Source organism: Myotis nattereri (assembly GCF_964212035.1).
Source record: "Myotis nattereri genome assembly, chromosome: 9".
Lineage (NCBI taxonomy): Eukaryota > Metazoa > Chordata > Mammalia > Chiroptera > Vespertilionidae > Myotis > Myotis nattereri.
In genome coordinates, this window is record NC_138084.1 from 46,210,041 (window position 1) to 46,235,501 (window position 25,461).

At 39.9% G+C, this 25,461-nt stretch overlaps 1 protein-coding gene across 3 annotated transcripts in view; it reads left to right on the forward strand.

The window, feature by feature from the left end:
- ACER3 (alkaline ceramidase 3) overlaps positions 1–25,461 on the forward strand; it is an 87,400-nt gene that overhangs the window by 37,373 nt on the left and 24,566 nt on the right. For 2 of the 3 annotated variants that reach the window (XM_081100075.1, XM_081100074.1), the window contains exon 2: positions 23,401–23,453. In XM_081100075.1, the coding sequence (XP_080956201.1) occupies positions 23,401–23,453 (53 nt within the window). Of the gene's footprint in view, positions 1–9,185; positions 9,297–23,400; positions 23,454–25,461 lie in introns of all 3 variants that reach the window. The other variant, XM_081100073.1, reaches the window with a different exon arrangement.

A 25,461-nucleotide genomic window follows, 5' to 3' on the forward strand; every position in this document is an offset into this window, starting at 1 on the left:
TTTTTTAGTATTGTGCATGAAAACAGACTAATTCTTTTTTTTCTTTATTTTCTTTATTGATTAAGGTATTACATATGTGTCCTTACCCCCCCCCCATTGCCCCCCACACCCCACTCATGCCCTCACCCTCCTGTTGTCTGTGTTCATTGGTTAGGCTTATATGCATGCATACAAGTCCTTTGGTTGATCTCTCCCCCTTACCTCCACCCTCACCTACCTTCCCTTGCGGTTTGATGGTCTGATCAATGCTTCTCTGACTCTGGATCTGTTTTTGTTCATTAGTTTATGTTGTTCATTATATTCCATAAATGAGTGAGATCATGTGATATATATCTTTCTCTGACTGGCTTATTTCACTTAGCATAATGCTCTCCAGTTCCATCCATGCTGTTGCAAATGGTAAGAATTCCTTCTTTTTTTACTGCAGTGTAGTATTCCATTGTATAGATGTACCACTGTTTTTTAATCCACTCATGTGCTGATGGGCATTTAGGCTGTTTCCAAATCTTAGCTATGGTGAATTGTGCCCCTATGAACATAGGGGTGCATATATCCTTTCTGATTGGTGTTTTTAGTTTCTTGGGATATATTCCTAGAAGTGGGATCATTGGGTCAAATGGGAGTTCCATTTTTAGTTTTTTGGGGTTTTTTTTTGTCTTTTTATTTTTTTAAAATTAAATCTTTATTGTTCAGATTATTACAGTTGTTCCTCTTTTTTCCCCCCATAGCTCCCCTCCACTCGGTTCCCACCCCACTCTCTGCCCTTACCCCACCCCCTCAATGTCCTCATCCATAGGTGTAGGATCTTTGTCCAGTCTCTTCCTGCACCCCCACACCCCTTTCTCCCCAAGAATAGTCAGTCCACTCCCTTTCTATGCCCCTGATTCTATTACATTCACCAGTTTATTCTGTTCATCAGATTATTTATTCACTTGATTTTTAGATTCACTTGTTGATAGATTTGTATTTGTTGTTCATAATTTGTATCTTTACCTTTTTCTTCTTCTTCCTCTTCTTAAAGGATACCTTTCAGCATTTCATATAATACTGGTTTGGTGGTCATGAACTCCTTTAGCTTTTCCTTATCTGTGAAGCTCTTTATCTGACCTTCAATTCTGAATGATAGCTTCGCTGGGTAAAGTAATCTTGGTTGTAGGTTCTTGGTATTCATCACTTTGAATATTTCTTGCCACTCCCTTCTGGCCTGCAAAGTTTCTGTTGAGAAATCAGCTGACAGTCGTATGGGTACTCCCTTGGAGGTAACTGACTTTTTTCTCTTGCTGCTTTTAAGATTCTCTCTTTGTCTTTTGCTCTTGGCACTTTAATTATGATGTGTCTTGGTGTGGTCCTCTTTGGATTCCTTTTGTTTGGGGTTCTCTGTGCTTCCTGGACTTGTAAGTCTATTTCTTTCACCAGGTAGGGGAAGTTTTCTGTCATTATTTCTTCAAATAGGTTTTCAATATCTTGCTCTCTCTCTTCTTTTGGCACTCCCATAATTCGGATGTTGGTACGCTTGAAGTTGTCCCAGAGGCTCCTTACACTATCTTCATATTTTTGGATTCATTTTTCTTTTTGTTTTTCCAGTTGGGTGTTTTTTGCTTCTTCGTATTTCAGATCTTTGACTTGATTCTTGCGATCCTCTAGTCTACTGTTGGAAGTCTGTATAATATTCTTTATTTCTGTCAGTATATGCTTAATTTCTAGTTGGTCCTTTATCACAACCTCAAGGGTCTCACTAGACTTATTGAGGACCTCATTAAATTTATCAGCGGTCTCACTAGATTTTTTGAGTGTCTCACTAAGTTTATTGGCGGTTTCTAAAAAATTCTTGAAAAACCTTAAAAGTGTGGTTTTGAACTCTATATCCAGTAGTTTGCTTTCCTCCATTTCTGTCATTTGTGACTTGTTTCTTTGTCTCTGCATTTTGGCTGCTTCCCTGTGTTGATAGAGTGGCTTTCTGTGCTAGGTGTCCTATAGGGCCCAGTGGCTCATCCTCCCCAATTACCTGAGGTAGACACTCTTGGTGCACCCCTTTGTGGGCTTTGTGCACAGTCTTGTTGTAGTTAAGCCTTGATGGTTGTAGGTATCACTGGGAGGAATTGACCTCCAGGCCAATTGGCTGTGAGAATCAGCTGTGTCTGCAGTGGGAGAACTTCTGTGCTGGAGACACCCTTATGGGGCAAGACTTGGTGCTCACTGAGTCTGCCCCCTGAGTGTGTCCCTTATGGATGTGAGGAGTTCTAATCTGGAGGGTCCCACCCTGACCACTGGGTACACTGGCTCTTGGATCTCTAAGGAGGTGCTAATTTAGCCTCTGCCTGAGGCTACCCAGCAGGAGCTCAGCTGTGAAGGAATGCAAGCTGCTGTGGGGCCTTGGGCCAGCTGCAGTTGGTTAGGTAATTTTCAGATTGTAAAGGGCCAGGCCTTTCATATGCAAAAGCTGGCGCACAGCTTGGGTGGGAGGGGGTCCCATGGGATCAACAGGTCGGAGCTAGCAACTATGGCTGCTCCTCAACCCTGCCCTAAGAGGCCCCAGGTCTCAGTGTCCTGGTCATCGCTGCAAGCACCTCTGAGAGAAAGCCGCCCTCGAGGTCTGACAGATGCCAGACAGTCTAGCCAGCCGTGGGCAAACTACGGCCTGTGGGCCAGATCCGGCCCGATTGAAATGAATAAAACTAAAAAAAAAAGACCGTACCCTTTTATGTAATGATGTTTACTTTGAATTTATATTAGTTCACACAAACACTCCATCCATGCTTTTGTTCCAGCCCGCTGGTCCAGTTTAAGAACCCATTGTGGCCCTCGAGTCAAAAAGTTTGCCCACCCCTGGTCTAGCCTCTCCCCGTATGAGTCTGGGTCCCCAGAGACTCATCCGGGACTGGAGGGAGCTTAAGACTCCCTCCCGATTGAAAAAGACAACCGTGTTCTCAGCTGCCAGCCCTTTCCGTGTGCACCTCCATACCTCTGCACTTTACTTCCACACCACACCTCCTCTGAGTCTCGGTATGCTTTTCTCTTTCCTTCTAGTTTTAGAATTTCCACTTAGCCAGCCTTCCTGTGGTTCTGGGGGATGTCTGTTTTATCTTTTAGTTGTATTTTTGAAGTGGTTGTGTGAGGCAGCAATATCTGGTATTTACCTATTTCGCCATCTTGGTTTCTCCTCCCATTTTTAGTTTTTTTAAAAAATATATTTTTATTGATTTCAGAGAGGAAGAGAGAGATAGAAACATCAATGATGAGTATCATTGATCGGCTGCCTCCTGCACAACCCCAGCTGGGGATTGAGCCTGCAACCCAGGCATGTGCCCTTGACCAGACTCAAACCTGGGACTCCTCAGTCCGCAGTCCGACGCTCTTTCCACTGAGCCAAACCAGCTAGGGCCATTTTTAGTTTTTTGAGGAAACTTTATACTGTTCTCCACAGTGGCTGCACCAGTCCGCATTCCCATCAGTAGTGCACAAGGGTTCCTTTTTCTCCGCATCCTTGCCAGCACTTGTTGTTTGTTGAATTGTTGATGATAGCCATTCTGACAGGTGTGAGATGGTACCACATTGTCATTTTGATTTGCATCTCTTAGATGATTAGTGACTTTTAGCATGTTTTCATATGTCTCTTGACCTTCCTTATGTCTTCTTTTGAAAAGTATCTATTTAGGTCTGTTGCCCATTTTTTTAATTGGGTTGTTTATCTTCCTTTTGTTAAATTGTATGAGTTCCCTGTAAATATTGGAGATTAAACCCTTATCGGTGATAACATTGGCAAATATGTTCTCCCATGCAGTGGGCTTTCTTGTTGTTTTGTTGATGGTTTCTTTTGCTGTGCAAAAGCTTTTTATTTTGATGTAGTCCCATTTGTTTATTTTCTCTTTAGTTTCCAATGCCCTAGGAGCGGTATCGGTGAAGAAATTGCTTCGGCATAGGTCTGAGATTTTGCTGCCTGTGGATTCCTCTAGTATTTTTACGGTTTCCCGTCTTATGTTTAAGTCCTTTATCCATTTTCAGTTTATTTTTGTGTATGGTGTAAGTTGGTCGTCTAGTTTCATTTTTTTGCATGTATCTGTCCAATTTTCCCAACACCATTTATTGAAGAGACTGTCTTGGCTCCATTGTATGCTCTTGCCTCCTTTGTCAAATATTGAGCGTATTGGTTGGGGCTGATTTCTGGGCTCTCTATTCTATTCCATTGATCTATATGTCTGTTCTTGTGCCTGTTTTGAGAACAGTGGCTTTGTAATACAGCTTGATATCTGGTATTGAGATCCCTCCTACTTTGTTCTTCATCTCAGGATTGCTGCAGCTATTCGGGGTCTTTTTTTATTCCAGATGAATTTTTGGAGAGTTCGTTCTAGGTCTGTGAAATATGCCATTGGTATTTTAATGGGGAGTGCATTGAATTTATAGGCTGCTTTGGGTAGTATGGACATTTTAATGATGTTGATTCTACCAATCCATAAACATGGTATGTTCTTCCATCTGTTTATTTCTTCCTCTATCTCTTTTTTCAGTGTCCTGTAGTTTTCTGTGTACAGGTCTTTTACCTCCTTAGTTAAGTTTATTCCTAGGTATCTTAATTTTTTTGGTGTGATGGTAAATGGGAGACAAAAAAAAAAAAAAAAAAACAATACAAAAGATCAATGAAACCAAGAGCTGGTTCTTTGAAAGGATAAACAAGATTGATGAACCTCTATCCATGCTCACCAAGAAGCAAAGAGAGAGGACCTAAATAAACAAAATCAGAAATCAAAGAAGCAAAATAACAACAGATCCCACAGAAATACAAAGGATTGTTAAAAAGTACTATGAACAACTCTATTCCAACAAACTAGACAACCTGGAGGAAATGGACATATTTCTAGAAAAATACAACCTTCCAAAACTCAATCAGGAAGAATCTAAAATCTCAATAGGCCAATAACTATGGAAGAAATTGAAGCAGTCATCAAAAAGCTTCCAGTAAACAAAAGCCCAGGGCCACACGGCTTCACAGGGAAGTTTTACCGAGCATTCAAGGAAGAACTAAAACCTATCCTCCTCAGACTATTCCAAAAAATTCAAGAGGAAGGAACACTTCCAAGTTCATTCTATGAAGCCAACCTTACCCTAATACCAAAACCAGATAAAGACAACACAATGAAAGAGAATTACAGGCCAATATCCCTCATGAACATAGATGCCAAAATCCTCAACAAAATTCTAGCAAATCGGATCCAGCATTACATAAACAAATTGAGAGATAAAATCACATAGTCATATCAATTGATGCAGAAAAAGCATTTGACAAAATCCAGCACCCTTTCTTGATAAAAACTCTCAACAAGGTGGGAATAGACGGATCATACCTCAACATAATAAAAGCCATATAAAACAAACCCACAGCCAACATCATACTCAATGGGCAAAAACTAAAACCATTTCCCCTAAGAACAGGAACAAGACAGGGATGCCCACTCTCACCACTCCTGTTCGACATAGTACTGGAAGTACTAGCCATTGTGATCAAACAAGAAGAAGAAATAAAAGGCATCCAAATTGGAAAAGAAGAAGTAAAATGTCTTTATTCGCAAATGACATAGAAAACCCTAAAGACTCCATCAAAAAAACTATTAGACTTAATAAATGAATTCGGCAATGTAGCAGGATATAAAATTAACGCCAAGAAATCTATACTGTACATAAAAAGCCCTAAAGACTCCATCAAAAAATTATTAGACTTAATAAATGAATTCAGCAATGTAGCAGGATACAAAATTAACGCCAAGAAATCTATGGCATTTCTATACACCAATAGAGAACTTACTGAAAGAGAGACTAAAAGAGCAATCCCATTTGCCATTGCATCAAAAAAATTAAGATACCTAGTAATAAACTTAACTAAGGAGATCCTATTTTCACTTCCTTTGGATATATACCAAGAGGTGGAATTGCTTGATCAGATTGTAGTTCCATTTTTAATTTTTTTAGGAACCTCCATACTGTTTTCCATAGTGACTGTACCTCTTTACATTCCCATCAACAATGCACAATGATTTCACTTTCTCTACAGACACCCTTGCCAACATTTGATGTTGGGTGCATGTATATTTACAATCGCTATATTCTCTTGATGAATTGACCCTTCGTTATTACATAATGATCTTTGCCTCTTGGCTTAAAGTCTGATAAAAAGAGTAGCTATCCTTGCTCTCTTTTGATTTTTTTTTCACTTGCTTGGAATATCTTTTTTCATCACTTCACTTTGAGCCTATGTGTGTCCTTGAAGCTGAAGTGATCTCTTGGAGACTTTAACCATTTACATTTAGAGTAATTTTTTTAAAAAATATATCTGCATTGATTTCAGAGAGGAAGGGAAAGGGAAAGAGAGATAGAAACAGCGCCGAAACCGGTTTGGCTCAGTGGATAGAGCGTCGGCCTGTGGACTGGGGGGTCCCGGGTTCGATTCCGGTCAGGGGCATGTACCTGGGTTGCGGTCATATCCCCAGTGGGAGATGTGCAGGAGGCAGCTGAACGATGTTTCTCTCTCATCGATGTTTCTGGCTCTCTATCTCTCTCCCTTCCTCTCTGTAAAAAATCAATAAAATATATTAAAAAAAAAAAAAAAAGAAACATCAGTGATGAGAGAGAATCATTGATTGGCTGCCTCCTGCACATCCCCTACTGGGGATCAAGCCTGCAACCTAGGCATGTTACCCTTGACCAGAATCAAACCTGGGACTCTTCAGTCCACAGGCTGAGGCTATATCCACTGAGCCAAACCAACCAGGGCTAGAGTATTTGTGAATAGCCTACTGTGGATTACTAATGTCTTTCTGGCTGTTTTGTAGTTCTCTTGTTCCTTTCTCTCCTGCTGTGTTCCTTTGTGAGTTGATGATTTTCTGTTGTGGTAGGCTTTGCTTCCCTTCTCTTAATTTTTCGGGTATCTCCTATAGGTTTTTGCGTTGTGGTTGCCATGAGGCTTACATATAACAGTCTCTACCTGTTTTTACTGTGTTTTCATTCACAAATTATTGTAGCTTTAGTTATTTTTAATATTTTTTACCTTTTACCTTTATTGCTAGAGTGACTGCTATTATACACCATCCTATTACAGTTCTGAATTTGGCTATATACTTACCTTTACCAGTGTGTTGTATATTTTCATGTTAGTAAGTAACATTCTTTCAGATCTGCTTGAAGATCCTTGTTTTTTATCTAAGTGTTTATAGCTATAAATTTTCGGTTGTTGTTAAATTTCCATAAGTTTGTGAAAATTTCCAGTTTGTCTTCTGTTACTTATTTCTAACTTCATTTTATTGTGGTTGGAGGAGATACTTTATATGGTATCTCTTTTTAAGCCTCTTGAGACTTAATTTATGGCCTAATACAGGGGTCCTCAAACTATGGCCCGCAGGCCACATGCAAATATAAATAATTGTATTTGTTCCCGTTTTGTTTTTTTTTACTTCAAAATAAGATATGTGCAGTGTGCATAGGAATTTGTTCATAGTTTCTTTTTAAACTATAGTCCAGCCCTCCAACGGTCTGAGGGACAGTGAACTGGCCCCCTGTTTAAAAGTTTGAGGACCCCTGGCCTAATATATGATCTACCCTGGAAAATGTTCCATGTGCACTTGAGAAGAATTTATACGCTGTTGTTGTAGGGTAGAGTGTTCTGTATATGTCCATTAACTGATATATGTCTTACATAATATCAGCTTCAATGTTGAAATTCATTTATTTGAAATTTTGAATGTATTGTGCCATTTTATTTTACCCGGAATAAATTTATAAAATAGTTTAGCTATTTATTTCCCCATTTTACTATTTATTTCTGCTGTTGGGTTTTTTTGTTGTTTCTTTGCTATTGTTTGAGTTTTGTTTTTGTAAAGATAAGAACAGCCCTGGCCAGTGTAGCTCAATGATTAAGCATTGACCTATGAACTGGGAGGTCATGTTTCGATTCCCAGTCAGGGCACATGCCCTGGCTGGTGTGACTCAATTGGGTGAGCATTGTCATGAGTTCCATTCCTGGTCATGGCATATGCCCAGGTTTCAGGTTTATTACCTGGTCACGGTACATATGGGAAGCAGCTGTTCATCAATGTTTCTCTCCTCTCTCTCTCCCTTCCTTTCTCTCTCTAAAATCAATTTAAAAAAACATATTAAAAAAACAAAAACAGAGATCAGATTAAGATTCGTTGCCTTTCATGTTTTACTAGAAACTAAAAACATTACTACAAAAATGAAATTTTAAAAAGAAGTGCAAAATGCAAATCATTATTTGTTAGTATTTGATTCAGCAGACAAAATTAACTCAACCCTGTATTTCATCTTGTCATACTATATCCATGGACCACCCTTTCCATGGCATTGGTGTAGGCTGCCTTCTCCAACCCATTTTCTGCTGTATCTTTGAAGTTTTTTCTGAGACACTTTTTTGTTTTACCTTAGAATTTACAATTTTCTTTAGTAGATGTTCAGGTTGACAATTCTTAGTTTCATTTGTCTGAAGGTATCTTTATTTTACTTGTTTTTTTTTAATATATTTTATTGATTTTTTACAGAGAGGAAGGGAGAGAGATAGAGAGTTAGAAACATCGATGAGAGAGAAACATCGATCAGCTGCCTCCTGCACATCTCCTACTGGGGATATGCCCGCAACCCAGGTACATGCCCTTGCCCGGAATCGAACCTGGGACCTTTCAGTCCGCAGGCCGACGCTCTATCCACTGAGCCAAACTGGTTTCGGCGGGTTTTTTTTGTTTGTTTGTTTGTTTGTTTTGTTAATCCTCACCTTTGAATATATTTTTTCTTGATCTTTTAGAGAGAGAGGGAAAGACAGAGAGAAATGTTGATGTGAGAGAACCATATCGATTGGTTGCCTCCTGCACAACATTGGTTCCCCACCAGGGCGCAGGCCGGGAAGGAGACTGCAGTCAAGGTATGTTCCCTTGACTGGAATTGAACCTGTGACCCTTTGGTCCATAGGTCGACGCTCAATCCACTGAGCCAAACCAGCCAGGGCCTACTTGGGTTCTTATAAGAAATTTTTGTTGAGTAGAAAATTTTCTTTTACCGCCTTGTAAATATCATTCCACCATCTTTCTGAGAAGTTATCTCTTTAATGTTTATTAATGGCCAAGTGAATATATCTTTATTTAAAGTAGTATTGGTTAACTTAATTATCTTCTCGTGCTTTTCTTCTATAGGGAATACAGTGAGTAACCTGATTATGATTATACCTCCAATTTTTGGTGCAATTCAGAGTGTTAGAGATGGACTGGAAAAGCGGTACATTGCTGCTTATTTAGCACTTACAGGTATGTATAACACTTAATCTAATAATATACAGTGTTCAGGCTGTTTTTCTCATTCATTCCTAATATTGGTTCTCAATTTTGTGTTATTAAATTGTTGTTATGAATTAAAACTCCATAAATCTTGCTAGTGAATTGAATGCATTTTTTTTAATCATAAAATATTTCAAGCATACAGAAGAATAGGGAAAATATAACAAATATATCCATGTCTCTTATTATGGAGCTTTGTCAGATCTTAGCACTTTGCAATATTTGTTTCAGATCTTACTTTTTCTTTTTAAAAGAAATAAACTACAAACTATAGATAAAATTGAAGCTTTCTTTGTTTTCCTACCTGATTTTATTCCCCTCATTCTCCCAGCTCACCTACCAGAGTTAACCACTATACTAATTTGATTATCATTTTTCCATGCTTTTGTATTTATACTACACTTATGTGTATTGTTAAAAGTATATACAAGTATAGTACTAGGGGTCGAGTGCACAAAATCGTGCACATTGAAAGGAACTGTGGTCTGTGAGGCTGCAGTGGGCACAGAGGTGGGTCTTGGCCCATGTCCGTGCCCCCGCCCGGCCCCTCCTACCACAGCCCCCAGTCCTCTGTCTGCTGGCAGCCCTGCTCCCACCGCTCCCACATGCTGATGGCACTGGCCCTGCTCGTACCCTCTGATGGCACTGGCCCTGCTCGCACCCACTGATGGCATGGAGCGATTGGGGCTGGTGCCAGCAGTGGGTGCGAGCAGGGCTGGTGCCGTCAGTGGTGCAAGCGGCGGCTGCTGCCCTGATTGCCCCTCAGGAGCAGGGGGAGGTGGAGAAGTCCTCAGGGAAGATCGGGGCCGGCAGCTGCCACTTGCACCCACTGATGGCACCGAGCAAGGGGACTGGCGTTGGGCTCTGGCAGCAGGTGTGAGTGGGGCTGGTGCGGGCACCAAGTGCAAGCACCGGGTGGGACCACGGCACAAGGGAGCAAAGAATTTTCAGTAACAACCAGAAGCTCGCCCTGATGACAGTGACCAGCACCCCACCTTGGTCTGGCAACCCCCTCTCACCTGCTCCACCATCCTGCCATGGCCAACGCCCGCCACATTCCATGCACACCCCCTGGTGGTCAGCGCATGTCATAATGACTGTATGTTCAGTTGTTCTGCTGTTTGGTCTGTATATTAGGATTTTATATATATAGATGGTTTGCATATTTTTAGACTTTTTGTAAAGGACACTGTATTGTATGTATCTAACCATCTGCAACACTCATATTCCTCTGCTTTCTGTGAGGCAGGGACTGTGTCTTAGTTGTATCCCTATTATTTAGCAATTTAGTGGTCCTCAATAAATGTTGCATAGATGCATGAATGAACTTTACTAGAACTCAAGATGGGAAAATCACTGTCATGTTATTGCGTTATCATCATAAAGACAAAAATAGCAAAGAACGTGGATTCTATTCTAGTTTGTTTCTTTTATATAACTTTCTAAGCTAAAAACAATTTTGTTTTAGCACAAGATAGATATTATTTATATATGAGCATAAATACTTCTAATTACCACAAAACTGTAAGCTATAGTGTATCATGCCATATTCTACCATAATTAGATTAGTTAGAGAGATTTTGATTTCTGAATCTGTTTGTCTATCATGATGTTTTAAGAAAGTTACTTGATTTTTCTTCAAAAGGAAGACTTGTCCACAAACTTAGCACTTTGCATTATTTCCTGGGGTGTGTTAAGAATGTTTATAAAATACAATAATTATAATCAGTAATAACAATAGGAATAAAAAGATCTGAGGGATTTCCAGGTTGCTTTAGAATAATGGTGGCCTCTTATGTTAGAATTTGTCCACTCATTTCCCCAGAAAACTAAACAGGTTAAGAAATAGTGTAAATTTTTAAAAAATAATGTAAATAAAGCCATATTCAACCCACATTTCCAGCCTTAGGAGAAAAAGAATACTGTGAACTTCAACTTGTTTTTTAATACTAAATAAACACCACATTCCAACAGAACTATATCTGATGTTTTAGACTTGGGGAGGTTTGAAAAACTATATGGAAAAGAGGGAGAGAAGTTGGGAGCCTAAATCTGTCAAAAACACCAATAGAAAGAGAAAGCTTCACAATACTAGTAAATACAAAATTTCTGAAAGCAATTTTGTATTTACCAAAATACCATAGATCACAGTACTGGCTAATGGTAAAGGACTCGAACGTATGTGAATCCTATGGTGGCAGTTTAGGAAAGGTATCATGGTGCATTATCTATTTACAAGCAAATCTATGATGAAAAAAAGAAACAAACCAAGCAAACGACCATGGACCTATTTCCTCAAGAAGCACCTCAGGCAGGTCCTTTAGTAGGTATTCCAGAAGGCATTCTTATCACAGGACATGACAGCTCCATGCACTTTATTGCCCCGAAGACCTTCCCGTGGGACAAGATGTGGAGGTGGAGGTCGAAGGCAGAGGTATTGATGACACTGATACTGCGTAGGTCTAGGCCAGTGGTTCTCAATCTTCCTAGTGCCGTGACCCTTTAATATAGTTCCTCATGTTGTGGTGACCCCCAACCATAAAATTATTTTCATTGCTACTTCATAACTTTAATTTTGCTACTGTTATGAATAGTAATGTAAATATCTGATATGCAGGATGTATTTAGGCGACCCCTGTGAAAGGGTCATTTGACCCCCGAAGGGGTCGCGACCCACAGGTTGAGAACCGCTGGTCTAGGCTAATGTGTATATTTGTGTATTAGTTTTGAACAAAAAGTTTAAAAAATAAAAATAAGTTTTTTAAATAGAAAAAGCTTGTAGAATAAAGATGTAAAGAAAGAAAATGTTTGTACAGCTGTGCTTTAAGCTAAATGTTACTACAAAAGAGTTGAAATTTTAAAACTATTAAAAAGTTTATAAAGTAAAAAAGGTGTAGGAAGCCCAGGTTAATTTATATTGAAGAAATAAAAATATACTGTATTTTATTGTATCTTTTCTAGTTTATTGTATCCTTTGTTTAGTTCCACAGATACTTACCATTGTGTTAAAATTGGCTACAGCATTCAGTACAGTAGCTGCTGTGTAAGTTTGTAGCCTAGGAGCAGTAAGCTGTACCATCTAGCCTAGCTGTGTAGTAGGCTATACCACCTAGGTTTGTGTAAAGGCATTCTGTGGTATTCCTGCAAAGACAAAATTGCCTAATGACACATTTCTCAGAACATATCCCCATCATTAAGTGGCACATGACTGAAATCATTGTGATTTAAGCCAGTAATTTAAAACCACATTATATAAAGTAGAAGCAACATTTTCCATGAGATTTAATTTTTCTCTTTACTTTCAAAATCACAAATTGTGATTTATCTTATTCCTTTAAAATAAAAATATGTTCACTTACTCTTTACAAGTGAAGAAACATAGTGTGTGAAAACAAAAATGACAAAGTTCTTGTCCCCAGAGAGCTTATGTTACATTGAAGACAAATGAACTTCAAATAAACAATAAAACATATTGGTAGTTATATAAATGTATGTGTTGTGCAATTAAATGAGTAGATATTGGCAATAAGAAAAATAAAATGAGTTATAAAATAGTAAAGAAACCACGTAGAGCAAAAAAAGTCTGTTAAAGATTTTTATTGTTCGGCTATTGTGGCTTAGTGGTTAAGCATCAATCCATGCACCATGAGGTCACCAGTTCGATTCCCAGTCATTCCCAGTCAGGGCACACGTCCAAGTTGTGGGCTCAATCCCCAATGAGGGGCATACAGGAGGCAGCCAATCAATGTTGATGTTTCTTCTCATCAGTGTTTTCTATCTCTCCCTCTCCCTTTCTCTTTAAAATCCATTAAAAAACTTTTTAAAGATCTTTATTATCTCTTTCTAAGTCCAATGCTGAAATAGAAAGTTACTGAAGTAGAAATGTCAGCGACAGAAAGTCATTCCCCCAAAGTCATTTGCTTGGACATGCCTTAAGTTTAGTGTGATTATACCTATAGTCTGTCACTGCCAGACTAAAAGTCACCTGAAATGATCTTAAGAACATTGTGCCTCTTGTCAAGGGGAAAATGAGTATACTTCAAATAAGGTAACTTACTTTCAAAATCTAATGATTCCATTCTTCATGTATATGAATTTTTTCATAGCTTGAGTTAGGGACTAGAAAATAAAATTTGTTGAAACCTATTGTATACCAGGTACATGCCAGGTAATCCTCAAGCAACCTTTCATGATAAACATTGTTATCCGTATTTTACAGCTGAGGTAACTGAGTCTCAGAGAGATTTAAGCAACTTGCTGAAGTTGATAAGTAATAAGTGATAGATTATTTAAGGTCTCATTCTAAAACCTTTGTACACTCCACAGTGTGGTTAGTCAAGTGGGTCAAAATAAATGTGTATCAGAACATATCTTTGTTTTATTGTAACCTTGAAAACTTTGATAGCATGCCAAAATATTTGAATCAATAGGTTCCAGCTCAGTGAAATTCTATTATATGCTTGAGAGACTCTTATAACTGCAATCAAGTGCTATGAATATGAATATTTAATTAGAAGATGCAGATGGGACATTGACCTCTCTGTTCCAATTCCATTATTATTTTCACTGCCTCCGTTTTCACTTCAGCCATGGCCACCTGCTCCTGTTACTTGTTTTTTGGGAAGTGCTGGACAATTCCTACAAATGTGAATTTTATTTTAACTTTGGTGCCTCCATATTTTTAAGGGAAACATCATGGTGAAATGTTAGCTAACAGTCACCCTTATATTAATGAAACGTTTTATTCTCCATGTGACTGAATCAATCAGTTTGCATGCAAGAGGAAGAAGAGAAAAATACTTAGATTCTTTTTTTAAGTATCTCCAGAATTTCTAATTTGTGTAATTTAAGGATCAATGAATGTTGTTTTGCTTTCACATATTTTACATTTGTTCCTTTGGCTCAAATAACTCAACTTCCCCATTTCTGAATTTTTTAAATTTGTGCCAATTTGGATAACATTTCAGAAAATATGCACCTGTGGATAAATTGTAGCCTGTCAGTGGTGAAAATTGGTTTTTACCAATATTCTCCAGCCAGGCATGCCTCTTTCAATTCAACCATTTTTTAAATGAAATAACCTATTTGGAAATCTATATTTCTTGGCAGGTTAGTCCTAATCTGGATTCTCTGCCTTATCAGCCTCATCTTCAACAGCTCTCCCACATGTACATTACATGTTAGCTATGTCAAACTATTTGCCATTTTTAGTGTCATACATATGTTTACATCTCTGCCTTTAGCCTCTTTTGTCTAGTAAGTTCACCATGTCTGTCATTCAGGACTCAGTTTAAGTGTTATTTCCTCTAGTAAGCCTTTAAACCTTCAACTCCCTGATAGAATGAGATGACCCTTTTCTGTATTCCCAGTCAATACGTATACAGGCAGTCCTTGGGTTACGCCGGACTCAACGTACGTCGTTTTGTGGTTACGTCGCCATCTCCCATTTACAGTATTTATTAAAAAGAGAGTTCTGTCATTTTGATGTATGTACATATGTGCTTTATGTTTTTCAGTATTTATTTAACACAAGTAAAGGTCAGGAATTGTTATCTTTCTTTTAAATTTTTTTTACTGTTTCACTTCATTACTGCTGTGTATGTGCTCCATGTGAGTGACGTAGGTGCTTATGTAGGTGGGTTCTGACTTACGGCAAAAATCGCGTTACGTCTCGCCATAGGAACGGATCTCTGATGTAACCCGAGGACCTACTGTATCTCTATTGCTGCACATATTCTAATTATTTGTTTACTTTCTGACTTTCCCCTAATGTTCTTTAGCAGTTAAGGGGGAAAGTGGCAGAATATGAGGTTGAAGAGATTTAGGAAGGGGCAAGATCATACAGGGCCTTACTATGGGCCCTGTATGTATACAATTTATAAATAAATTATATGTATACAATTTATAAATTTATATACATTTATGGAGTTGTTAAAATATTTTTTTGCTATCAAAGTTGGGAGACTACGCCTATAGACATTACTCTCCTTGTAACCAGAGTGATATAATTTAAAATGCAAAATTCATTATGTATCCTTCAGTATCCATGGGGGTTTGGTTCCAGGACCCCCTCAGATACCAAAATCTGAGGATACTTAAGCCTCTAATATAAAATGGTATTAATATTTGCATGTAACCTACGCACATCCTCCTGTATACTTTTCCCCCCCAATTACAGTTTACCTTTAACATTTTGTATTGATTTCAGGTGTACAGCACAGTGGTCAATCACATACCTCACAAAATGTTCCCCCTTATACCTTCAGCACCCATCACAGAGTGATGGCAACCCTATTGACGATACTCCCCATACTGTACCCCACATCTCTGTGACTATTTTGTAACTACCAATTTGTATTTCTTAATTCCTTCACCTCTTTCACCCAGTGCCCCAAACCCTCTGCCCTCTGGCATCTACAAGTCCACTCTCTGTGTCTCTGAGTTCATTTCAATTTTGTTTGTTTGCTTATTTTGTTCTTTAGATACCATATATAAGTGAAATCATATGGTATTTGTCTTTGGCTAACTTATTTCATTGAACATAATGCCCTATAGATCCATCCATGCTGTCACAAATGGTAAAATTTTCATTTTTTATGGCCAAGTAATATTCCATTTTATATACTGTATGTACCACAGCTTTTTTATCCACTCATCTATTGATGGATACTTAGGTTGATTCCATATCTTGGCTATCTATCTATATTATAAAAACCCAGTGGCCCTAACACCGTAATGACCAAAGACCTGTGCATGTGGGCGGGGCTGCGCGCATGGTTGGGCGGGGCTGCAAGCACAGCGAGGCCATGCGGGTGGGCAGGGCCACGCGATTTCGCGTGCTGGACTTCTAGTTGTAAATAATGCTGCAATGGCCCTAACTGGTTTGGCTCAGTGGATAGAGCGTCGGCCTGCGGACTGAAGGGTCCCAGGTTCGATTCCCGTCAAGGGCATGTACCTTGGTTGCGGGCACATCCTCAGTAGGGAGGTGTGCAGGAGGCAGCTGATTGATGTTTCTCTCTCATCGATGTTTCTAACTCTCTATCCCTCACCCCTCCTCTCTGTAAAAAATCAATAAAATATATTTTTAAAAAATAATAATGCTGCAATGAACATAGGGCTAATTCTTTTGAATTAGTGTTTCATGTTTCTTTGGATGAATACCAAGAAGTGGAATCGCTGGTTCATAAGGCAGTTTCATTTTTAATTTTTTGAGGAACCTTCATACTGTTTTTTCCATATAGCTGAACCAGTTTGTATTACCACCAACAGTGCATAAGGGTTCCTTTTCTCTACATCCTCACCAACACCTGTCATTTGTGGATTGATTGATAATAGCCATTCTGATAGGTGTAAGATGGTGTCTCATTGTGGTTTTAATTTGTGTTTCTCTGACAATTAGTGACTTTGAGCATCTTTTCATATGTTTATTGGCCATCTGCGTGACTCTTTGGGGAAGTGTTTATTCAGGTCCTCTGTCCATTTTTTAATTGGATTTCTTGTTTGGTATTGAGTAGTATGAGTTCTTTATAAATTTTGGATATTAACCTCTTACCAGATGTATCATTGGTGAATATCTTCTTCCTTTCAATAAGTTGTCTTTTCATTTTGTTGATGGTTGCCTTTGCCGTGCAAAATCTTTTTTTAAATCTTCATCTGAGGATATGTTTTTTACTGATTCTAGAGAGAGAGAAAAGGAGAGGGAGAAATAGCATCGATATGAGAGAAAAATATCAATCAGTTGTCTTCCATACCCGCCCCAATGGGAGATTGAACCCACAGCCTGAGTATGTGCCTTGACCAGGAATTGAACCAGTGACCCATCGGTGCTCAGGAAGACACTCTAACCAACTGAGCTACACCAGCCAGGACTATGCAAAAACTTTTTAATTTGATGTAGTCCCATTTGTTTATTTTTTCTTTTATTTCCCTTACCCAAGGAGTTATAGCTGAAATATATTGCTAAAAATAATGTTAGATATTTTACTGCCTATGTTTTCTTCTAGGAGTTTTATGGTTTTGAGTATTACATTTAAGTCTTTAACCCATTTTGAAGTTTATTTTTGCATATGGCGTAAGAAGGTGGTCTAGTTTCGTTTTCTTGCATGTATCTGTCCAATTTTCTGAGCACCAATTATTGAATAGAGTGTCTTTAGTCTTCCCCTATACTTACTTTTTAAAAAAATGTTTTTATTAATTTTTAGAGAGGAAGGGAGAGGGAGAGAGAGAGAGAAACATCGATTGGCTGCCTCCTGCACACACCCTACTGGGAATCAAGCCTGCAACTGGGGAATCAAAGCCTGATGGGGAATCAAACCGGAGACCTCTTGGTTCATGGGTTGATGCTCAACCACTGAGCCACACTAGCCAGGATCATCTCTAAATTATAGACAGACCTCAAAGATACTGTGGGTTTGGTTCCAGACCACCGCAATAAAGCAAGTATCATAATAAAGCAAGTCACATGAATTTTTTGGTTTCTCAGTACATTATATAAAAGTTACGTTTATACTGCACTGTATGTATTAAGTGTGCAATAGCATTATGTCTAAGAAAAAACAATGTACATTAATTTAAAAATACTTAATTGCTAAAATAAATGCTAACCATCATCTGAATCTTCAGTGAGTTGTAATCTTTGCTGGTAGAAGGTGTAAACCTTCAATTTGTAAAAAGAAAAAGCAGTGTCTGTGGAGGGCAATAAAGTGAAATACAAGAAAGTGAGGTCTATCTGTACCTGAATATTCACAACAGCATTATTCATAATAACAAAATGTGGGAAAGTCCTAAATGTCTGTCTTAAGCAGCTCAGGCTATCATAACAAAATACCATAGACGAGGTGGCTTGAATAACAGACATTTATTTCTCACAGTTCTGGAGGCTGGAAAGTCCAAGATTAAGGTGCTGGTCTGTTCAGAAGGTGTTGCAGATGAACACCTTCTCCTTGTATCTCCACATGGCCTATATATTTTTTTAACATGGCCTATTTTCGTTGCATCCAGGTGGAGAGAGAGCAAGGTCCTGTCTCTTCCTCTTATAAAGATATTAATTCTATCATGGGGACCCACCCTCATGACCTCATCTAAACCTACTTACCTCCCAAAGGATTCATCCCCAAACACTATCATGTTGGGGATTAGGGCTTCAACAAATGAATTTGGGGGTACAGAAGAATGCAATTTATAACAATGTCAATAAACTGATGAATAGATAAATACAATGTATTATGTCTATACAATGGACTACTATCTATATATATATGAAAGCCTAAGTGACCGAATGACCAAACCACTGGTCAACTGGTCGCTATGACATGCACTGACCACCAGGGGGCAGATGCTCAATGAAGGAGCTGCCCCCTGGTGATCAGTGCGCTCCCACAGTGGGAGCACCGCTCAGCTGATCAACGGGCACCAGATGCAGGGCTCACGGCTTATGAGCACCACTATGGCAGCACAAGCCTCTCCCAATTGGGACTGACTGGGTGCGAGCCCATGGCAGGCATAGCAGGGTGGGATGAGCAGGAGCGGCAGGCGGCATTGGACTGCCAGCGTCCACCTGATCCCCGCAGGCCGTGCCGAGGGACCCCACTGGTGCACGAATCTGTGCACTGGGTCTCTAGTTCACTCATAAAAGGAATGAGTTAATGATACATGCTATAACATGAGTGAACCTTGGAAATATGCTAATTGAAAGAAAGCAAACAGAAAAGACTATAAATTATGTGATTCCTTCCATTTATATAAAAAGTACAGAACAGGCAAATCTGTAGAGAGAGAAAATAAATTAATGGTTGTCTGGGGCTTAAGGAGTTGGAAGATTTCAGGAGAAATAGATAGTGGCTACTAATAGATATTAGGTTTCTGTTTGGGGTGATGAAAATATTCTAAAATTAGGTAATGACTGTGGTTGCACAACTATATAAGCATACTAATAACAATATAACTGTGCACTTTAAATTAATTTTGTAGTGTGTGAATAATATCTCCGTCAAGCTGATTGTTGGTCTGCTTTGCCCTGGTTGGGTAGCTCAGTTGGTTAGAGCATCGTCCCCATATGCCAAGGTTGTGGGTTTGCTCCCCAGTTGGCACATATAAGAATCAACCAATGAATGCTTAAGTAAGTGGAACAACAAATTCATGATTTTTTTTCTCTCTAAAAATCCATTAAAAAAAAATGTGACAGATGCTTTGCTTTAAAGTTGCAAAATATAAAATACCAAAGGCCCAGTGCACGAAATTTGTGCATGGGTAGGATCCCTAAGCCTGGTGGGCGATCAGGGCCGATCAGGGTCTTCTGGCTGTGGGCTGGGGCCTCCCTTTCCCAGCTGTCAGCTGCTGGCCGGAACCTTCCTTCGTTCCGTGCCACCCCCTGGTGGTCAGTGCACGTCATAGTGAGCCATCAAACTCCTGGTCGAACTCTCAAGGGGACAATTTGCATATTAGGCTTTTATGTATATAGATTGTGTGGAGGCAGGGCTGCTGTTCTATTACATTTCTTTGCATTCTACATAGGTTGTTGAAAAGATAAATCATAAAGGGATCTTTAAAAATCAGATTTTTAGTGTTCTATGTATAAACAGTACCAAGAGAACATTTGAAAGGGTTTGGATATAAATGTTCCTTGAGTGAAGCATGATTAAGTGGCCAGTCTCCCTTTTAGGATGAATGGTCATCCCACTTCATTTTTTTTTACTTCATGAGTATATTGTGCGACTTTAAATAACACACAGGGTTTATTTTTCCCACTTATATTAACTTATCTATCTTTGCATCTTCTAATTTCTCCTTTTGAAAAAAGACACCAACCATCCTACTTCCTCATTTCTTTAGTAAAACAAGTGCAGTAATTTTTTTACTTCTCTCATCTCATTTTGAGCAGTAAAAAATAATGTAATCATGTATATAGTGTGTTGTTGTTTTTAAAAAGCAAGAGTAACAAAAAGTTTGAAATTTTTCTTAAGTGGCTTTGTGCAAATTATATGGTGACACCCCCATTTACCATGTCTGTTGGGCTAACTCCTATACATCCTTAAGGCGAACTCCTCTGGCATCATTCTTGCATTCTCTGACTTCCTTCATAAGTGCCCCTCTTCTGTGTTCCCATGGTACTCTATGCTATCTCCTTATCATAGCTCCATGTACTGGCATCTTCTATTTATCAGCTTGTGCCCTCCATTAGACTATATGCCTTATTAAGGCCAAGGTCTGGATTTTATCTTTCTACCTCAACATCTGTAACTGACTTTGACAAATAGGAGGTGCTCAGTAAATGCTTGTTGAACTGAATGTAATGAATCACACTAAAGCCCAATTATCACATGTGATAGGAGCTGATATTTATTTGGTTGATTTTTAAAAAGTCAAATCATATAATTATTTAATACTAGAGGCCCGGTGCACAAAAATTTGTGCACTCGGGGGAGAAGGGGGGTCCCTCAGCCTGGCCTGTGCCCTCTCGCAGTCTGGGACCCCTCGGGAGATAACAACCTGCTGGCTTAGGCCTGCTCCCGGGAGGCAGAGGGCAGGCCCAATCCCTAGGTGCAGCCCCTGGTCGGGCTCAGAGCAGGGCTGATTGGGGAGTTGGGGCGCCGCCCCCTGTCATGCACAGAGCAGGGCGGATTGGGAGGTTGCAATGCCACCCTCAGTCATGCTCAGGGTAGGGCCGATTGGGAGGTTGGGGCACCGCCCCCTGTCACACTCAAGGCAGGGTTGATGGGGAGGTTGCGGCGCCACCCCCTGTCATGCACAGAGCAGGGCCAATCAGACGGTTGGGGCGCTGCCCCCTGTCACGCACAGAGCAGGGCCCATCAGGGGGCTTGGGGCTCCTTACCCTGTCACGCACAGAGCAGGGTTGATCAGGGGGTTGGGGAGCTCCCCCCTGTCATGCACAGAGCAGGGCCCATCAGGGGGTTGGGGTGCCGCCACTGTCACACTCAGGGCAGGGCCGATGGGGAGGTTATGGCTCTACCCCATCACACACAGAGCAGGGCCCATGGGGGGTTGGGGGGGTTGGGGCGCCACCCTCTATCACCCACAGAGCAGGGCCGATCAGGGGGGTTAGGGCGCCACCACTGTCACACTCAGGGCAGGGCCGATGGGGAGGTTATGGCTCTACCCCGTCACACACAAAGCAGGGCCTGTGGGGGGAGAGGGGGTTGAGGCGCTGCACCATGTCATACACAGAGCCGCAGGGCGATCAGGGGGTTCGGGAGCTCCCCCCTGTCACGCACAGAGCAGGGCTGATCAGAAGGTTGGGGCGCCTTCCCCTGTCACGAACAGAGCAGGGCAGATAGGGAGGTTGTGGCCCCGCCCCCTGTCACACACAGAGCCGCAGAGCGATCAGGGGGTTTGGGCGCTGCCCCCTGTCACGCTGATCCCGGTGCTGGGAGGCCTCGCGGCTCCGCTGATCCCGGTGCTGGGAGGCATATTACCCTTTTACTATATAGGATAGAGGCCTGGTGCATGGGTGGGGCTGGCTGGTTTGCCCTGAAGGGTGTCCTGGATCAGGGTGGGGGTCCCCACTGGGGTGTCTGGCCAGCCTGGATGAGGGGATGATGGCTGTTTGCAGCTGGTCACATACCCTTCAGGGTGGGGGTCCCCACTGGGGTGCCTGGCCAGTCTGGGTGAGGGGCTGAGGGCTGTTTTCAGGCTCGCTGTTGACTGAAGCTCCCAACTGCTCCTTTTTTTCTTTTTCTTTTTTATTCTGGGCCAGCTTTAGCTCTGGCTCCAGCTCTGAGGCCTCTGCTGGGTTCTATAATCGAGACACTGTATCAACTCCAGCTCTGAGATCCCAGCTCACTGAAAGCTGGTTTCTGGGGTTTTGTTTATCTTCTATATTTGTTACAATGTTTCAGACTGCAGGCTCAGAGACCGGCAAGGCAGGTGGGGAACGTTGGAGTCCTCCGTCACTGAAGTAAGCAAGCCTCATGTTAGTTTCAAGCTGCCTGGCTGCCGGCCGCCATCTTGGCTGGCAGTTAATTTGCATATCTCGCTGATTAGCCAATGGGAAGGGTAGCGGTCGTACGCCAATTACCATGTTTCTCTTTTATTAGATAGGATATCCTAAATGTTTGTTTAAAGCATAGTTGTATAATCTTTGACAATTATTTTATATAGGGCATCACCTTTGAATATGGGATTCTAATTATAGTTCTACTTAGTCTTTCTTGGATTAAAAACAACAAATTTTAAAACTCTAAAATGAAAGCAGTTTATTTAAAATAGAGGCACTTGGAAAGAACTTTGAGAAATGAATACAGAATGTTTAGATTTTTATTATTTTTACTAATGTGTAACAGATACCTTACCCACACCTAATTCAACAGCAATTTTTATTAGCAACTAAATTTTGTTTTAAGCATTTAAAATAGTTTTTGTAGAAACAGCAGCTCTCTTTTGGCAGTCATAGTTTTGATAACTAAATACAGTGGCATTAACAAGTTTGGGAATAAACATAACTGACTGGCTCTTAGTAAGCATACATTTCAGCTGTTTGGATCAGATGTGCAAGGAAGTGCTAAAGAGTAACTAAACAGCTATGCCATTAAAGCTTACCCTGAGCATCAGGTAATATATTTTACAGATAGAACAGAGAATATTGATTATATTTGTAAATCGTGTACTGGAGGGAATTTACTGTATTTTTTTTTCTATACCAAAATTTTATTAATTATAGAGCTTATGCAGAGTCTGCTGTGTACTGTCACAAGATTTCATAAACTTTGCTCTTCTTAAAACTCAGTGCCTTGAGCCCAGCTGGTGTGGCTAAGTGGTTGTGCATTGACCTATGAACCAGGAGGTCACGATTCCATTCTGATTCCTGGTCAGGGCCATGCCTAGGTTGTGGGCTTGATCCTCAGTAGCGGGTGTGCGGGAGGCAGTTGATCAATGATTCTCTCTCATCATTGATGTTTCTATCTCTCTCTCCCTCTCCCTTCCTCTCTGAAATCAATAAAAATATACTTGTTAAAACATACACTCAGTGCTTTGAAATGTCTTATTGCCTTCTTAAGTCACTCTGGTCACTTCCAAAGAATGTAATGCTAATTGTTTTGTTTGTTTGTTTTAATTTCAGTGGTAGGAATGGGATCCTGGTGCTTCCACATGACTCTGAAATATGAAATGCAGGTCAGTAATGACAAAATTGACCAAATGCTTGTTTCTTCTAATCCAGAAACACTTCAAATTTGAGAAAAGAGCATGTTACTAGAAGATAGTTGAAACAAGAGACTTGGGAAGGGGTGGGAATTGAGATTAGTAATCTCTGGAGTTTTTACTTAAGGCCAAAGTATCCAGATGCACTAAGTGAAGTAAAGAGGCAAGCAAATAAGTTGTCCATGACAAGTGAAGATTATAACTTTTTGGTTCTTAGGTCGATGCTCAACCACTGAGCCATGACAGCCAGGCTAGATTATAACTTTTTAACCACCTCTGTGTAGGTATATACAATTTTAGAGTAGAGTCCCAGGGAGACATCTAAAAAAGACATAATCAGTTCGTCAAAATAATATAGTTTTGTTCTTAGATGCCTGCATTCCCTCATGTCTCTCTCTTACAGAGTTCATTTGAATGATCTGGTCCCTCTCACTAGCAAGGTTTTAGAGCTATGCAAGGATTTTTATTTATTGCCTTTGCTCTAAGGAGGCCATATACCTATCCCTCAATCTTTTGACCTCTTTTTTCTCCATCACTAACCCAGATAGTCTAGAACAGCACTGTCCAGTAGAAATATAATGTGAGCTACATATGTAATTTAAAATTTTTGAGGGGGCACATTAATAAAAACCACATTTAAAAATAAGTGAAATTAGCCCTAATCGGTTTGGCTCAGTGGATAGAGCGTTGGCCTGCGGACTGGAGGGTCCCAGGTTCGATTCCGGTCAGGGGCATGTGCCTTGGTTGCAGGCGCATCCCCAGTGGGGGCTGTGCAGGAGGCGGCTGATCGGTGTTTCTCTCTCATCGATGTTTCTGGCTCTCTATCCCTCTCCCTTCCTCTCTGTAAAAAATCAATAAAATATATTAAAAAAAATAAAAATAAGTGAAATTAATTTTAATATATTTTATTTTACCCAATATCTCCAAAGTATTACTTCAACCTGTAATTAATATTAAAATGCTTCACATCTTGAAATCAGATATATATTTCATGCTTACAGTAGATCTTCACTTAGATTAGGTTTCTTTTAAGTGCTCAGTAGCCACATAAAATAAAGCTGGTGACTACTGTATTGGAGAATGTTAATTCTAGAAGGATCTGTATATACAAAAGTCTACAAATTATAACTGCATTAAATGTATAACACATATTCATAAGAAAGTGTCATGTGTGCTATACATGCCATGCTTGAGTTGGAGAATATACAGATTATGAAACACTGGTCTGACCTAATCAAGCATAGAAAACATTTCTTAACACTTTCTAGCTCAGAAAACATGATATAATATTAAAACTATTTTTAATAAAGTATAAATTATTTATGGTAAGATGATATAGCTTGGAAAGGATCTATAAAAATTAAAGACATTCAAACTATCTAATTTGAGGACAATTTCATCACCCCAAAGAGAAACCCATTAGCAGTCACTCCATACTACTGCCGCCACCTAGCCCCTGACAACCATGGATTTGCCTATTCTGAATATTTCATTGCAATGAATTATACAATAGGTAACCTTTTGTGTCTGTCTTCTTTTAGATAGGCCAAATAATATTCCATTGTCTGGATATACCACATTTTGCTTATCTATTTATCAAGTAATGGGTATTTGTTTTATTTCCATTTTTGGTCTTTCATGCATAATGTTGCTATGAACATTCATGTACAGGTTTTTGTGGATATATGTTTTTAATTCTCCTGCATATATACTTAGCAGTAGAATTGCTGGGTCACTGGTGACCCTATGCTTAACCTTTTGAGGAGCTGCCAGATTGTTTTTCAAAGTGGCCACACCATTTTACATTCCCACCAGCCATTTCTTCATATCCTTGCTATTGCTCGTCCTTTTGATTATATCCATTCATGGGTGTGAAGTGGTATCTCACTGTGGTTTTGGTTTGCATTTCCCTAATGACTAATGATGTTGAGCATCTTTTCATGTGTTTATTGATTATCCATATATCTTCTTAAGAGAAATA